Source organism: Eleginops maclovinus, chromosome 22, assembly GCF_036324505.1.
Source record: "Eleginops maclovinus isolate JMC-PN-2008 ecotype Puerto Natales chromosome 22, JC_Emac_rtc_rv5, whole genome shotgun sequence".
Lineage (NCBI taxonomy): Eukaryota > Metazoa > Chordata > Actinopteri > Perciformes > Eleginopidae > Eleginops > Eleginops maclovinus.
In genome coordinates this window covers 20,617,709-20,635,239 of record NC_086370.1, presented here as the reverse complement: position 1 = coordinate 20,635,239, position 17,531 = coordinate 20,617,709, and the positions used below count along the sequence as shown (strand labels likewise).

Below are 17,531 nucleotides of genomic sequence, written 5' to 3'. Positions count from 1 at the left end.
AGCATCTCGGACTGGAAGAGATCAATCGAGGGGAAATAAACTCGAAGGGTTTCAAAGAGCGAATATGACTCCAGAGGGACTGACGGATATTTCCGCAGAACAATGGCTGTTCGGAGCGTTTAGCGCCGCTGACGGCTCGTTCAGCGCCATACAGGAAGTGGTTAATGTGCAGAGAGGAAGTAAGAGCGGCAACAATCAGTCCAACAGCTTCCTGCAGGGAGGAGCGGTGGAGGGCTTCAGATACAGCTGCTGCGGCTGGGAAACTCTCATTAATCCTATGAATGGTCCTGGGTTTCAGGTTTCTGATTTTATTCTCCGTTGGTAATCAGCAAACATTGTGACAAATCGGGAAAAAATACGTGAGGTGATTTTAATGCAAATACTCAAACTTGTCAGCCTCTCAAAAACGACAGAAAAGGGATGAAAATACATAATTCTTAAAAAATATCTAAACAGAATAGTATAGATATACAGAATAGTAATTAGGTGTTCACGTATATAATTCTAAATATACAGATTAATACTTTTTAATTGTGGAGCAAAATACAATGTTTTAAATACGTTTACAGTTCCTCATCAAATGATTTATTTCTAAATATTAAAAGACTAATTGATTACAAATCTAGGGGCTTTTTATTAAGTCAACAAGCTTCACACCGAGAAATGAAGCCAGATAACGGAGGTGACGAGAGGAAAAAGTTTGATAAGATGAAAGAGTCTCCACTTTTCCTTTTTAGATTACTATTGAGCGTGTGTGTGTGTGTGTGTGTGTGTGTATTAGTCCGAATCAATCACAGTCAGCAACGCCCTGCTCTTATCAGCCTGCTCTGTGTGTGTTTGTAGGTCATAAGCAGACATTTCTCATGTTCACAGCTGCACTTTTTGTGACATATAGCTCATGCACACTGTGCTGTAAAGACTCATTCCCTGTTTGCCTCCCTTTCTCTTCATAAAATGGCATTTTTCACACCCACAAATGGAGCTTGACAACCTATAAACACGCAAAATATTTAGTCCTTACAAGGAGAAGCGCTTAAAGTGAACGAAGAAGCTGTTTGTTTTCTTGTTGAATTTGATACATGTTCTTTGTAAATGATACAGGCGGTACGCGTACAGTGCTGCTGGAACCGTTTATGCTATTATTAATCTGCAAATCATTGTTTAATCTGTAAATTGCTGTGGAAAAATTTCCTGGAATCTTACATTTGCAGGTTTGGTCCAAATAACAGCCAAGAGAAGATGTTAACAATGATACAACACCAAAGTACATATCTCCTCCTCTAATTCAATAAGAGGAGTGATAAATAAACCAAGCAGTTCATTGATCACGGTAGTTTCTGTACTTATTATATGCACGTCATTTTTTTGATTGTAATATGTTTCTTAATATGGACTACAAGAGCATGATGATGCCAAGACCTAAACAAAAGCAGCATTTAGAAAACAGTGACTCGGCCTGTAAAAAGGTAACACACTTCCCAAGCTCATGATATGTGAAAATGCCTCAGTCATAATAAAGGTTCTTGCAGAAACTAAATTGAGGAGTGGAAATGTTTCTGCTTGTATTTCTCCTCTCTTTTGTTACCAAAGGTTCATGTTAAAGTCTCTCTTTTATCAGCCAATAGACGCGTAATCGCAGCTTTAACAAAAGGGCTGTGATACAGATCTGTGTGCACAGGGAGGAGGGGAGGTGATTACAGAGCAGGAACATAATGACTTTTCATGTTAAAGTGCTGCTTATCTCACTGAAAACAAGCTGCAGGGTTAATGAGTTACTCAGCGGATTACAAACAAGCGTTTATGATACTTACACGTTCTGTTCTGGAGGGAAACCCTCACAAGTTAGAACCACTTTATGATTTAAATGACGTTTAATGTCCCGACAAACTCTGCAGTCTGATTTGACCTTTTCTTAGCTACAGTCAACAAGTGAGGAATTTTTCAGTTCCGTTTTATACAACGTAAAAAAACAGCTTCTTGAATCAAATTTGAGTCATAATGCCAAAGCATTACGGTTTCTTCTTGTGACTTTTTAATGTTTAAGAAGAGTGTAATGTAGTTATTTAACGTGGCTTTGAAAAAACCCTTTAACTGTTAAAAATGAATTTCTAGATAATAACTTTTTTGTTGTTTTAAGGGACTTTTTAAATATTCAAATGGAACTCAGTCACTTTTTAAACAGAAAGATGCTGCCTCAAGATAAATGATAGATTACAAGTTGATCAGATCTTTGGTAAGACGAAAATATTATACAATTAGGAATTCATTTCCATGATATTTCAACCAAAGTTTAAGCATCCTTTTACCTACAAGGTTAAAGATTTCCTGAAAAAACATTATATTAAATCATATTTTAGAAATCTGCTTGGTTAAAACTAGTAGCTAACAGATGCTTGTATTATATAAAGCAATGTTAGATTAGGATAGTTAATATATTATACGTGTAGTCCAGTATAGTATTCCTGGAGCCAATGTTTAATATTCAGCTGATGTTAGCCGTACTTCCCTAAATATAATATATGAAGTGAGAAATGTATGTTTCTGGCAACGTTTTTGCAGTGAAATGATTTTAAATATCTTACCGTCTGCTCTGAGGGTCAGCAGGAGAGCGGCAGCCATGACAGCCAAACATAGCGATGGACTTGCCATCCTGCAGCAGAACCTGAGACTGAAGCTGGACCTGAACCGGGCCCAGAGCGAGCCGAAATCTGAAGTCTGGAGCGTTCTGAGATCTGATAACTCCTGATAAAAGTCTTTAGTCCTCAGCAGGAGTTGAGAGAGAAGGAGGGATGATGGGAGATATCACAATATCAGGTCTTCTTCTGTCTCACTGGCTCTTTGGGTCCAAAACCCTGAAGAAGAAGGGGTAAGGTAAGTGCACACATTAAAGAAAGTAAACCAGCATTCAGTGTTTATATCAATAAACCGTATAGATCACTTCTTTTCCTCCCGACACTGTAGTGTTCAGTTGAGTTTAAAAGGTTACTTCTGAGTCTGCCATTGCGTTGGAGAGGATTAAGGACCTGGTAGTCTTCTTATCACGTTGTTATTTCTTAGTTTAGTTCTTGCACTGTTTATTTCTTTTAGTATGAAGGGGGAACTTTTGGTCCTTGGATCCTCCAGAAATGCATCCTCAAGTTTCAAACCTTTTGCTGAAATACAAACCAACACATCATTGGTTTGGACCCCACCCTCTTTTCTCTAGTGTGCCATGACCTGTCGGGCCTGCACTGGCCTCCGACGGTCCGACTAACTACCAAATTATTTGTCCTGGGATGTTCTGGAAATTGCCGGCGCTGGCCCTGCGCAGTGCTGATAACGGCATGTCGCAATTAGTGGGCGCCAAGAGGGATGGTGTGTGTGTGTGTGTGTGTGGAGGGGGGAATTAGTGGTGATGCGTGGCTGGTGTCCGTCACTTTTCATTTGCCCGGAGGGGACAAAGAGGTCCGACCTGTGACCCACTTTTCACACATCTCTGGCTGAAGAGGCCGAGAACAAAGTCTCACACACACATACACTGTACACAGTCACGGTACATGAGTAAGTGTGCATGTGTGTATTATTGAGTGAATAAGGGGGAGTGTATTGGGATGCGAGTGTGTGGAATAGTGGGTGTGTGAGCTTGTTTTGCCATCTTTGTGAGGACCAATTACCAGCTAAAATCCATGTGAGGACATTTTGGTCCTTACTAATTTGAAAGGAATGCTACAAGTTACAATCTGGAAGACTTCGGACTAGTGCATTAAATATAAACAAAAGATCTGTGTTAAAACCAGCGGGAGAGCAGGTTGGCGTTTTGGGTTTCATAACAGACAAAAACCGAAACACAAACGCAAGATTTTCATACAAATTAGTTAAGATAAGGATTGTACTTAAGGTGTGTGTGTGTGTGTGTGTGTGTGTGTGTGTGTATTTTTATATGAGAGAGGGAGTGCATGATCTGTGTGTCGATAACAGAAAAGTGGAAATATCTTCACCTCGCTGCCACAACAAAACTTGGAGTTTGTTTGCAGTTCTTTGCTCCATTTAGAGACCGACAACAACAGCAGGATGGTGGGATAACACACACACAGACAGACCGAGGGAGGGCAAGACGAGGCAGGTTCAGGAAGGACCGTCTGTTGTGAGCCCCCAAGACAGGAAGCACACCCTTCCTAAATCACCCAACACATCCATTTCCCTTTGAAAACACAAGGCAAGACGCCTGACACACACACACACACACACACACACACACACACACACACACACACACACACACACACACACACACACACACACACACACACACACACACACACACACACACACACACACACACACACACACACACACACACACACACACACACACACACACACACACACACACACACACACACACACACACACACACACACACACACACACACACACACACACACACACACACCTATTACATCTGTCAACTCGCAGAGAAAAGAGATAAAATGCAGGTTTCTCCGAACCCTAAAAAAAAAAGCCTCTGGGTGTCAGGTAACTTTCACTCCCCCTCCTCCCCCTCCTCCTCCTCCTCCTCATGTTCAAACTTGTCTCCAAATCCTTCGGTCTGCTTCTCCGTCAAACAACAAACTCATTCTCCCCTCAGGCAGCTGAAACTAGCAGATTGTTTTTAATGCACCAGTGTCTTGTTTCTGCAGACCGCTTCAGATATCAAATGCAGGATCAACATTTGATAAATTCATACATCCAATTGTATGGACAAATTGAAAATGATGCAACATGTTGAATGTGAAATGTCGGGGTATTCAGACCCTTACTCGCAAAATAATACATAGATTTTAGAACGAGTATGGTCTTGTGACATAATACAGCAGCCCTATACTTTCCTCGTAGATGTATTATGTGCTTACTTTGGGATTCGAACACGTGTCCTTTGCCTGCAGAGACACTTTCCCTGCACACTAGTGTGTCCCTCAGCTAACAGGCGGTTAGCGTAGCGTAGCTGCTCAGGCTACCTGGACGTCGGGACATAAAAATCTTGGAGGACGGGGAATGAAAGGACGTATTGTCCGCGTCCCCACCTGTGCAGAATAAACCCACCCTTATAGGGAACCACTGAGCCATAAACCGGCCCCCCTCAGGGGAAGGAATTTGAGGTCACACCACTCCGGGGATGCTGGGAAATTCGGAGGGATGGAAACCCAAGCGGAGGGTTAAGAGTTGTAGAATAAAGAGAGCTCTTTAAAAACAAACAAAAAAAAGCTACCGGGTATAATAACTTTTGATTTGTCTGCAGAGGGAGCGGGCAATAAAGACTATGATGTGAAATGATATTCTCCTGCAGAGACTTGTTGCTCATTCTATTATCTATAAACATAAGGAATTAACTTTTATGTGGAGCTTAAAGGTTTCATCAATTAGCTAACAGACACAAAAAGAATCACCTGTACTGATAATTGATTTAGCAGTCATTTATCAAAGCTTTCTTTGGAACAAGATGTAATTAAAATGCTGTAGGTACACAAACCAAGGCACACAAAACTAACTTTTGGAAACGCTGCGTGTTTGTTGTGAAAAAGATTTTAGGATATCAAAATGTTGGACAGCTTGTTTTACAAAGTGCTTCAGCGCCTTGAGTAAGCATGTGATTTACTAACTTTACTTCACTAAGCTCCTCTAAGCGCTGTTAAAATGCTAGAAAATGACACTCGAGGTATTAATAATCCATCCCTTAATAACCCCCCCTCCCCAACTTCTACAGCACGAGGAGCCAGACATCAATAATCAATCCTTAATGCGTCTCCACTTCCTGCTCTGGGAGAATGGCGGCAAACTAAATAAACCACAGAGACTTGATTGGAGGGCCGGCAGCTCCTGAGCTCTACAAATAAATTCAGTAATGAGGGAGAGAGAAACGTTTGTTTTCATGCATTAGTTTCACCCCCCTGCTTCTTATGAGTCCACTTAATGGCACACAATGTAAATATCTCTTAGAACTACAACTAAAGGAGGAGCTGGTGTAGAATATATTTATTTTTAACGGTTTTTACTCGAGCAGCACTATCCACATTACTGATGCTTTCTGGGAATTTCATTGCAGAAAGCATCAAGCGTGGGAGGAATGCTGATGAATGCTTCGGTAAGCGGTATTAAAAATGTCAGTTTTTAGGAAATATGGGCAGCCCTCCCAGAGATGTGCTCATGGGTTTCCAGGATATAAGTCATTCAACATTTAAATTTGCCAAAAGAAATCCACACCTGTTAATGCCGCATATTCTTCTAAAGTATGAATGATGCCATTGCCATCAACTACGCTATAGCTTTTGGTCGATGAGGATAAAACTAGACTCAGACCAAAGCAGCTAGTTATTAATTCCATTTATATAGAATGTTTCAAGCCTAGTCATAAAGTCCCTCTAGGTTTGAATTTTGACATAAAAATGAGAATAAATACAAGCACGGTCACATGACTTCACCACCGCTAAGCTAACGGCAGCTAATGTTCAGTGTGATGACGTTTAGTCGCCTTAATCAAACACTGCCTAGTTTAAATTCACCAGTGGCATCTTTACTGAAATGTGTTTATATCATTGAACAAAGTGTTAAAATCTCCCCACCACACCACCATTCCAGCACCATTTATGTTTCTCCATCCTGTCAGATTCCTTTCCAGAATCTTAAATCACCTTTCCTTTACATTTCTGTCCTTTCCCTCCCCCTTTCTTCCCCCAGTCTCCATTTCCATTTGCTAGCTGCCCCTTCCCTTTTCTCTCCCTCCTCCTCCCTTCTCTCCCTCCACCTTGGCCCCGTTCCCCGTCCCCTCCAGGGGCCCCTCCTTGCAGGCGGGCCTCTGGGTGCTGCAGCAGCCTCCCTGCCCGACATGCCTTTCAGGGCCTGGGAGACTGCAGGCCAGACTTTCTGGCTCCACGGCCATTGTTTGCTTGGCTGCTCTGCGCCTCATCCCCGGCGATGGATTAGCATAAGAATACCCAGAATACCCCGGGCCACGGTGAGCGCAGCTGCGGGCCTCTTCCTCCCTGCATCTTCATCAACATCTTTTACTAATCCCACAAATTCTTCTTGAATACAACATTACAAGAATGAGTATTGAACAGAAGAATCACAACCCTGACTGTCTTCCTCTAACTTTAAGTAACTTTGGAGAAGAATAGATCTTCAAAATGGCAAAGGATCTTTGCTTCTCGTCAACAATTACATTTCTTAATATGAATGTATATTCTGTATGCCTATTATATTTAAGACGATTGATTAGCGGAGAGAAACTCAGGATATTGTAACTTTCAGAAGCAGGTACATGCGTGCAATGTAAAGATAATAAAGATGCAAAGAAGTACCACAGCACAGTTAGAAATTGCTATTTGAACGTAAATATAAATACTTTTCTTTTAGTAATGATGATACTACGCTCAATAATCATTCATTTATCTACTTTGGGACCCTCCCACATGTGATGGACAATACGTTTTCATATTTTATGAAATATCAGGAAAACCATCTATAGATTAATAGTACATTTCTGCCTTTTGCACCCAAAAAGCTCACAATAAACCTCAGATTTAATATCTTTCACATAAATTATGGTAGTAGTAGTTGTCCCTGTGGAACACCACATTATCAAATACTGGAAATGATATCATGGTGTACCATTCACAAACGGAACATGACGATATTCGGTGAACTTAAAACCTTCTGTGGGGATTAATAAATAAATAAATAAATGAGGACTTTTGGACTTTGAGATATTGGGAAATATTGGACACAAGCCTGAAAAAGCCACCACTGGAATCCAATTGTGAGAATAATATAAGTGTCGCCTAATGAATGAGGCATCTAACTATTGAGCACAGCCCTAATAAATTCTAATGAAGAAAACGTGATCAGGGTTTCTCGGCCCCCTGCGGATAATCAAAGGTTCAGCCACAAGGTCATCAAGTAATAAAATATTACGTACTACTGTTCCCTGAAGGGGATTTTAATCACTTCATTTTCCATACAAACAGGTCTATCCATCATTGGCACAACTGAGCCATAAAACAAACACACTCAAGACCATGAAAAAAGAAATTAGGATCATAAATCAGGCTGAGCAGACACTCCCAGTTAAACCAGTCAGCTCGTGCTCCTGCTGGGGACTCGGTGTTCCTGTTCTCAGTACTATAGGCGATTCTATGAGTATAATTAAGGGAAGAAAATATAACTTGGCTAAATATGTCACACAGTGTTGATGATCTGGTCAAAGGGCCTACAGCAAGGTCTGGTAACAAAGTTGGTCGTCTTGTAAAAAACTAAATGTGTCATTTTTCAGCTTTGTGTTTTGAAACGTCTTTTTTTAAGTTGAAGTAACTTTCAGCTTATTAATGCCAGCCCCCTCCTCCTCTACTCGTCCCTCTTTCCCCACTCATACTGTTGCTGTATTTATGGAAACCAGGTAACGGAAAACAAAGACGCTGAGAGAAGTCACAGCTCTGACAATCTCCTAGCTGTGGACCAATTGTAAGAACACCAACCAAAACCTATTAGGGTGGATGTGGTCTGAGTAATAGTCAGAGCCCTGTGTTTTCCATCTTCTCCCTTTAAGTTCACTGTCAGCTTATCAACACCAGCCACCCCCTCTTCCTCCCTTCCTTTTTAAACTGTTGCTGAATTGTGGGAACCAGGTAATGGAAAATACACCCCAACACTCGTTACAGGAAGTCCTAGCTCTGATAGCGACTGTGAGAACTGCCACCTGTTTCTCAGAGAGACAGGAAGTTCACTGTTAAGCCCCGCCTTCTTCGCCCCTTGTCTCCTGTCAGTCATTTTTTGTTCTTCTGTGAGGTTCTTGGAGGATTTTCTGCCTCGCTGGTGCACTGGGCTGATCCCAGTATGAAGGAGTGGAAACTGGAGCATTGACAACTTTCCCCAAAGACGTAAAACATAGCAGACAGAGTTTTGCCCCCTGTGTGTGTGTGTCTGAGAGTGTGTGTGGGAGGTCTGGACTCAGACCGGACTCCGTGAAGTGAGGTTGGATGGTTTCATCCACCATGCCGTCTTGGAAACTGCAGCCAGGCCACAGAGACATATAGGTGGTCCAGTGTGTGTGTGTGTGTGTGAATTTTTTTGCAGCACAGGTTATTTTGTAGCTTTAATCCACATTTTCTGTGCGTACTCTTGCCTGAAAGGATCTATACTTAAAAACTGAAAGTAGTCGAGTCCTGCCAGTATGCAGTGTGTCTGAGGGGCTTGTGTGTGTGTGTGTGTGTTTGGGGGGGAGGGGGGGAAGAGAGAGAGAAATAGAGAGACATATGGGAGTGATTTTGTGCTGCAGACTGGCCGGCTCTGTTAAAAGGTCTGTCAACGAACTTGAGTCACCTCATCCTGAAAACACACTCGCATACTTCTAGAAAACTCTGCAGCAGTGATGCGCCTTACGTAGTTCAGTCCACCTTTCATCTGTAACATAGCTCAATGTCTTACAGGACTTAAAGGACGTTGTCTACAGATTGGCTGCACGTACTCTCTGGTATTTTCCTTTAATAGGCCACTATCAGTATGCTTGCCTAAGGGGGATGCCTGAAGTTTGTTGCTTAATCAGGGTTTTGAGGGGCATTTTTAGATTTCTTAGGGCATTTTTGTGAGATAATTCAAGATTAAAGTACTTATTTTTCTAACCATAAACTAATCAGTGGACGAATCGTTTAAAATATATTGATGATAAAAAGTAATCATCAAAATATCAGCAATTTGTCAGTCAGTTATAAAACTCAATGCGCTGATAACATTTCAAGAATTTCCAGGACAGGCACACCAGAAACAGACATGACCTCATGACCTCACACACACACACACACACACACACACACACACACACACACACACACACACACACACACACACACACACACACACACACACACACACACACACACACACACACACACACACACACACACACACACACACACACACACACACACACACACACACACACACACACACACACACACACACACACACACACACACACACACACACACACACACACACACACACACACACACACACACACACACACACACACACACACACACGGGGCTCTGTGTAATCACCGCTCTTCCTGCTCTGTGGTTATTAATCAAACCAGATGACAGCTCAAATTATCCAATCATAGCCTGTGATTGAACGCCAGGAAGCCTTCTGATTGGCCGGCTCCACCTTCAACACTGGGGGTCGAAGGTTAATCTACTCAAAGAGCAGAAGTAGACGAGGGTGGGGTTAAGTAAAAAAAAATGATCGTAATGGCTGATGCCACAAACCATAAAGTATGTTTGTGTGCGTAAAGGAGTTGAAGAAAGACACGAAAACCTTCAACATTAAATCTGAGTGTGTTTTCATACCTGACTGGTGGCTCCATGGTACAACAGTGTGCGTGTCGGTGCACTGCTCCATGGGAAATGCAGTCTTTAAGCAGAGGAAGCCGGAACAACATCACAACCACCGACCTGTTCGGAAACAAAAACCAAAAACAGACGTTAATAAATTATTATATTTATGAATCATTGTTGAACATTGATGAACTTCGCACAAACGTACAAATACTCGTCACACTAGTCTGCAAAAGAAGGCGTGGCTTACATATATGGGGTGTGACACACCTTATCATCTGCCATTTAAAGCATTTTTTATTGCTCTTTTCAAACACCTTTTATTATTATTGTTATTATAATGATTATTATTGACCACAAAAGATTTGTTATTTAACAGATGAAACTTTTATTGCGTAACATGAGACTTAAGCTGGATTCACCCCTGACGGTGCAACCAGCTGCAAAATGAATAATGTTCTGTTCATTTGTTACAAGTGGGAAACGATCATTAAGGTTAAAGATTATTTTTAAAATGTTCTGTTTGTTATGAAATACTCCCGCATTGCACTAGTTTCACTTCCCTTTTCAGACTCAGCGTAATCCTTTATGCACAGACATGGCTCATCTGGAACAAGCTGACTGACTGACTGCCTCTAAAGACTAACAGAAGCAACTTTATGACCGCAAAGCCTCCTCCAAGGACTGATAAAAACGTGTGCATGATTCCTAAAAGCCTTCAAGGACACACAAAGTCTTTTTGCAGCCCTCAAAGCCCAGCAGACCCTCCTCCAGGACTGCTGGTCCTGCTCCGTCATTAGATCAGTGCTGATGTCAGTGTGTTTGTGTCTGGCTGCTGTTTGTAAAGAGATAAGTGGAGCAGTGAGGCTGACAGTCTGAGCCTCCTCCTCCCTCCTCTCCAACACAGAAGCCTCTTTATTTGACAGCCCGGAGCTCCTTAAAGGAGACTTTATTTAGTCAAGAAGGCCGACATCAGGAGAGTGAGTTAATATTCACACCCAGAGAGAATCTGTGAACAGATACTGAACGGGAAGTTTTTTTGCAAACTAACAAAATAAAACTCCTGACCTCAGATTTGAAATATACTGTCCTCTATCTGTCTGTAACCTTTAGCTTGTTGCTATGTACATATTTGTATGTTCACAGTTGCATGTGTCTGAAATATATGTCCGGGTTCTAAAGATTACATTAGTTTTTCTGCATAATTAGACTTTAGGTAAGTGGATTGTGATGCTTATAGTTTTTCTTAAATGTTGAAATGCACGACTTTCAAAAGGTGGAAAAAACGTCTTCCACCACTGGGTCAACTGTAGACCACTTATAAACTGTGGGACTTTATCTTTATTGTTACTACTATGGCACTACCAAAGGCTGAATTGTTAGTTGCAATGAAAAATACTCAAGAAGGTGGAGAATACAAAAAAATACAAACATCCACATCTGCAGCAGAAAGGGATAACCCACTTTGCAGAATGATGAATATAATCCGTCGGAAAGGACAACATTGCTCTCGAGGTTAAAGGTAACAACAGCTCTTCCCCAGCTTCACAATAAAAGCTTAAAAGTGTAATGAAAGACAGAGCCTAAGATGACCAGCAGCTTCAGTGTGTGTGTGTGTGTTCTGGGAGGAAAAGGCTGTAGATATTCAGCCACTGAGTTATTATAGAACAGACGAAGAGAAAATAGATGTCCGAAGACGGGGGCTGAGAGCGGTCACAAGGTCTGCTGAAAAAAAGAAAACAGCTGCTGCCTTCTCTGTCCAACACACACACCCGCACACACACACACCAAACATCGTTTATGGATGGAGAGGCGGTGCCAAGAAAAAGAGACAGGCGGAGGGAAAAACAGAGCTCCCACACACGAGGGTGAACTAAAGTGAAACAGCTCTGCTCTGCATCCAAATACTTTATTAGAACCATGAATTATAACAGCTGAGTGCAGAAACAGCAGAAATAAAAAAGGGTTTCTTCAAAAGATGGAGGAAAATGTTTTGGTTGAAAAAGAAAACCTGGATATACAAACAGCAGCTCTGTTGGCACACATGTTGGCACTTGTGATCTAGTGTTTTTTACAGATTGAGTGCACATCTCACATGTAAATAAACAATTGGCCATAAAAACTTAGGAGGCACTGCAATGCTTAGAACAACTACAGAACAAATCCTGTGTGTCTTTACTGCACTGAACTGGGTTGTTGAACTTCTCTTTTGCGTTACTGCCCTTCTTCTGTACTTTCATACCGGTTTCTTTTCAGTACTCGATGCAACACGCAACCCGGGAATATTTGGAAAGAAACCCTATTACATTTGCAGAGAAAAACACATTATCAATGGGCGCTTTTTTTTTGCAGAACCACTCAGTGTTTCTAGTGTTGAATCTCTTCAAAATAACTGAATGAAAACCTGCCTGTCATCAGTCGGATGATTATAAGTGTTTGTGCAGTAAAGGTCCAGCCTCATTGAAAGCTGCAGCACCAACACTGCAGGCTGTTTACACTTAAAACATCAGAAGAAACAGGAAGCTACACACTGACCGCATATTCAGTCCAAATTGGTTTCGCCTTATCAGACACACTTTCATTTGATCGCCTTATATTCCACACAAAGATAACAATGTGATGGCTTTAATAGCTGTCAAAAAGACGATATCACTCTAATTAAACATGATCTAATTAGGTAAACCAACTGAAGGCACTTTGTAGCACAAGGGGGCCTAAAACAAACACCCCTGACCTTGTATTTCACACAAAAAACGGTTAAATTTGAGCAGGAAAAGGTCATTAATCAAATATATTTTCCATACATTCTCTAGCTTGCAAAGGCGGTTTGATATTCAGGGATGGTGCAGCTTTCAGATTCAATTCAAGTACTTTTCTTATTTAACTGTATTGTCATGTGTATGGTGCAGGTACAAACCAATGAGTCAATTAAAGCATTCTCCAAACTTTTAGGACATTGCATGAACCCTAGACTTTATTAATTGGCTGAGATCTTCATCATGTACTATGAAATACATTTGAATGTAGTGTCAAAGGTACAAAACCAACCTCAGAGTTTGGTTACCCACTTTTCTGTCTTTGAGAAACCTGATCATTTTAGCAGTAAAGTAACCAGAGCTACACGTCTGTTTTGAAGCGTAAACTGCTCGGGGTTAAGAGTAAATTCCTGAAAGCGTTGGAGGGACGTGTCAGGTGAAGGTGTGAAGCCACAGTCTGACAGGAAAGCTGTGAAACCAGTCCTCGTTGCGTAGAGAGTGGAGGCAGACGGAGGTATGTGGGCTGGGATGGTACATAAACACACAAACACAAGCCGACATTGACAGCTGAGAACAAACCAAGACCTATTTCCTGCAATTTTAGCTCAACCCAAGTTATTCAGCAGTGGAAAAATATCTTCCTGCTGTTGCTGCAGACGTGATTGATGACTTAACTGTAACCTGAATAAAGTTGGGTTTTGAACATGATAATCAAGGACTTAGGACTTGTGTGTATAGAAGTGTCTTTAAACGTAAATCTAAACCTATCTATTCAGCCAGGATTGCGATTAGAGCATTAATAATATACGTCATTATCATTACCGTATTCCAGGTTTCAAACTTTGAGTTGAACAACAACAGATATTTTTCAGACCTAACCTTGGATTTTGACAAAGGAATCAGACAAAATACATCTAAAGTATGCTTATCCTATTAGTATATTTTGGTTGTAGCAGTTTGGGATATTGTAGTTTGGGATAGTATAGTGTGTTCTTACGTATTATAGTGTATAATAAACCAAATAATCCATCTAGAAAGTAGCCATCAGAATAATCAACACTTAAAATAATCGCTAGCTGCAGCCTTAATAGACCAATATGAGAATTGTCATTGCAATAACCTTTTTGGCTTTAAATCACCCGGCCCTGGGTCTAACCATGATGTCTAAAGGCCAAAACACCCGTTAGTTTCCTCTTCTGTGTCGCTGATTTAGTAACATCAGCCTCTAGATGCCAGGAACGAAGATGTTCTGCATCCCGTCAACCAATCTGCTGCAAGGCCCACCTATATTTCCCCATGAAGATCCACTGCAGGACATTCAACAGTCTGCAGAGTGTGTGTGTGTGTGTGTGTGTGTGTGTGTGTGTGTGTGTGTTTTGGGTTGCACTGCGAGCAGGAACTGGAAGCAGAGCGTTCGGTTTCTGATCGCTGCAGTTAAAGCTGCCGGCTTTCCCAAAAGCAACAGAGGAAGAGGAGAGCAGAGGGACGAGTGTGGAGGCTGGCAGCAGAGACTAATGCCATCAAAGTCAACCAGCAGCCAGAGCTAATTGAAATTAAAGACCAGAAACGAGGAGGAGGAGGAGGAGGAGGAGGAGGAGGAGGAAGAGGAGGGAGAGGAGGGGTGCTTTCATAGGATCCCAGCCAGAGTGGGAAAACTCAGTGAGGATATGGCTGCATGCAGGACGGACAAGAATATAAAACAGTTTGGCCTGGAAAACATCCTCCTGCAGCTTTTTGTGGTGGCTGTAAACAAACAGAAACTGTGTAGCTTCAAAACACAATCAAGACACCATACTTTTTCTTGGTAAACATAGCAACCTTAAGCTCCTCTCAACCAACTATTTTGATTATCTATTAATAGTTTCAATCAAGCAAAACATTGTGGAAACAGTTGCATAATTCTCTGACTTAGAGCTGCATGTTGGAACAAGAATGGAGATTATTTGGCTGATTTTGCAATAACGGTATAGGAGGGTAGGAGGATTACAATCCTTATTATTGAAAATCAAACACCTACCCAGCAAAATAATACTCATATAGGGAAGTACTCTGGTTCTGCCTATTGTGAGGTTCATATTTTGAGGTATTTTCTGAGTTTGTGGTTGTACGAAACAAGATATTTATGGACTCACATTTAACTGAGTGACTGTGACTTAAAAAGGGTAATGAGCTTTGAAAAGGTGTAGGTTGTTTCACAGACTAAAACAATGAATCACAGAAAGAAAAGGCAGATTAATCAATAATGGAAACAATCAAAATTCCTCAACTCCGAGTAAAAACACACTTGTGGTTTATCCCTGTGAGCAGACTGAGATCCTCAACACTCAGAGGAATTGAGACATTTTCTCTGTATACATCAGACAGTATTTGCTCGTTTGATTAAGGAAGGACCCTGTAAAGTCGGTCAGACGGTCTAATCCTGCTGAGGGGGGACACGGCTCTGTAAAGTGGTAAGCTGACAGGGGGGTCAGGAGTCAGGGATCGGAGGTCAGGGGCCAACGTCACTTCAGAGGGATCACTGCACCTATCAGGCTGCAGGATTACCAAGAAAAGGAAAGCAAATCCTCAAGAATGAAGAAGGAACGCCTCGCGACAGGGAAGAAGCTGGTTCATTTATAGTCATGCTTAAAGTTAGAGAACCTTTTCCACGGGGAAAGATCAATGAAATGGCATTACTAGAACCGCAATGCTATTACTATACATGCATTTTATTTATTTAAGGTAAACATTTAAACCTACTACCAAATATTTATTCATTTTCAGATGAGTCACTTAAATAACTGTTCACTACGAGGCGATAACTTATCAAATATAATGTCAAATTACATTCGGTTGTTTGCCTAAAGGATTAATTAACAAACAATCCTTAACGCCTTAAACTTGACATCTGTAGATCTATTAAACAATATCAAATATACCAAGTTACCTCGTTAAGAAACTACAATAGATAGATGTACTATCACTAAAGAGAAATCATGTCTCTTGGAGGTTTTGTACCAGATTTATATTCTTTAAAAGTAGGAAAAAGGAAATGATTCCCGGAGAGAAACAAAAGCACATCCTGCGTTTTACCAAAAATAGACACAACAAGACCTTCATAATATCAAAGAACAATTATCCATAACGTTGTAGAGGAATAGAAAGCCTTGTTGTGGTTTTTTTGCTGTACTTTCAAGAAGCTTTAAGACTCAACCCTGGCGTCCTGTACACTGTCATCACATGACCACACGGACTCACACATGACCACACGGACTCACACATGGCCACAAATAATCTCATTTTCACAGCTTGTGCAGAGAGAAGCAGTCCTAACTAGGGCTGTCACTTTACGTTCGAGAATCGATTGTACAATCGATTGGACCGACCAACACACGCTTGGAAAACGAAGAGGGAATCGATTTTTACCAAACAACTTATTTTTTAACGAATCAAACAAATAAAAAACATTTTATTTCTTTATGATTATTATTAACATAACTCACAAACAAGCAGAAAAGAACTCCGAAAGTGCAGTAGGCATTGCGACGGCTAAAAAGTAAATTCCCACCAGTTTTCCGCACCGGAAACAGCCTGAGTGTCAACCGGCTGCCGCTTAGTGTTTTGCCAAAAAATGGAGGGCAACGGCGATCAACCTGCGCGACATGAGAGACGAGTGATAACCCCTAATCACATGAGGAGTTCGATATGGAAGCACTTCGGACTTTGGGCAGAAGGCAAAACTTTGGAGAAGGACAAAGTGGTATGCAAACTGTGAGATCGTGAGTTCCCATTTCACAGCGGCACTGCAACTATGAGGGGGCATATGCAGACTCAGTAGGTTCTGGTCCACCTGTCTGTTGTGGGGAATGTAGCGATCCTGCGTGTCGGCTAAGTGAAATATTTTCAACCTATTTTTATGTTAGCTCGTCCTCAAGTGAATTTTAAGGTTTATTTTCAAACTATTTAACAATCGCCTGCGTATGCGAAGTTTGTTCCATATTTATTGGTAAACAGCCAGAAGCCTGCAGTAATGGTTTTCCTCATTGGTGTTGTGGCGGTCCATACTGCTTATTGTGTTTCGAGAATGCTCCTGTTTGTTATACACGAACTCACGCAATAAATAATCACAAATGCTGACCTGTACGTCTCTTGCGCCCTCTTTACGTTAGTCCTAATGGCAGTGTGTTGGCCTTTATTTTGACAATTGAAACGTAGACGTGGATAATCCATTCTACAAATCGAGTCAATGAAAATTCAAGCCTAAAAAAATCGATTGTGATTTTTTCAAAAAGTCACAGCCCTAGTCCTAACGTCCTCCATAACAACAAGGAGAATGTTTCCTCTGTGGTGGGATGGATCTGAATTATTCACAGAGATGGGCTGGGTGTATTTAAAGCGGAGATCAATACCAGTAAAAAGGACAACTAGAG

The 17,531-nt window shown here is 41.3% G+C and overlaps 1 protein-coding gene across 2 annotated transcripts in view; it reads right to left on the bottom strand.

Moving 5' to 3' along the window:
• The window catches only part of LOC134858821 (bone morphogenetic protein receptor type-1A-like), a 33,401-nt gene that overhangs the window by 8,705 nt on the left and 7,165 nt on the right, over positions 1 to 17,531 (bottom strand). For both annotated transcript variants that reach the window (XM_063874962.1, XM_063874963.1), the window contains exons 2-3: positions 10,379 to 10,483; positions 2,583 to 2,852 (exon numbers count right to left, since the gene is read on the bottom strand). In XM_063874962.1, coding sequence (XP_063731032.1) covers positions 2,583 to 2,649 — 67 coding nt within the window. In that variant the 5' untranslated portion in view covers positions 2,650 to 2,852; positions 10,379 to 10,483. The remainder of the gene's footprint in view (positions 1 to 2,582; positions 2,853 to 10,378; positions 10,484 to 17,531) is intronic.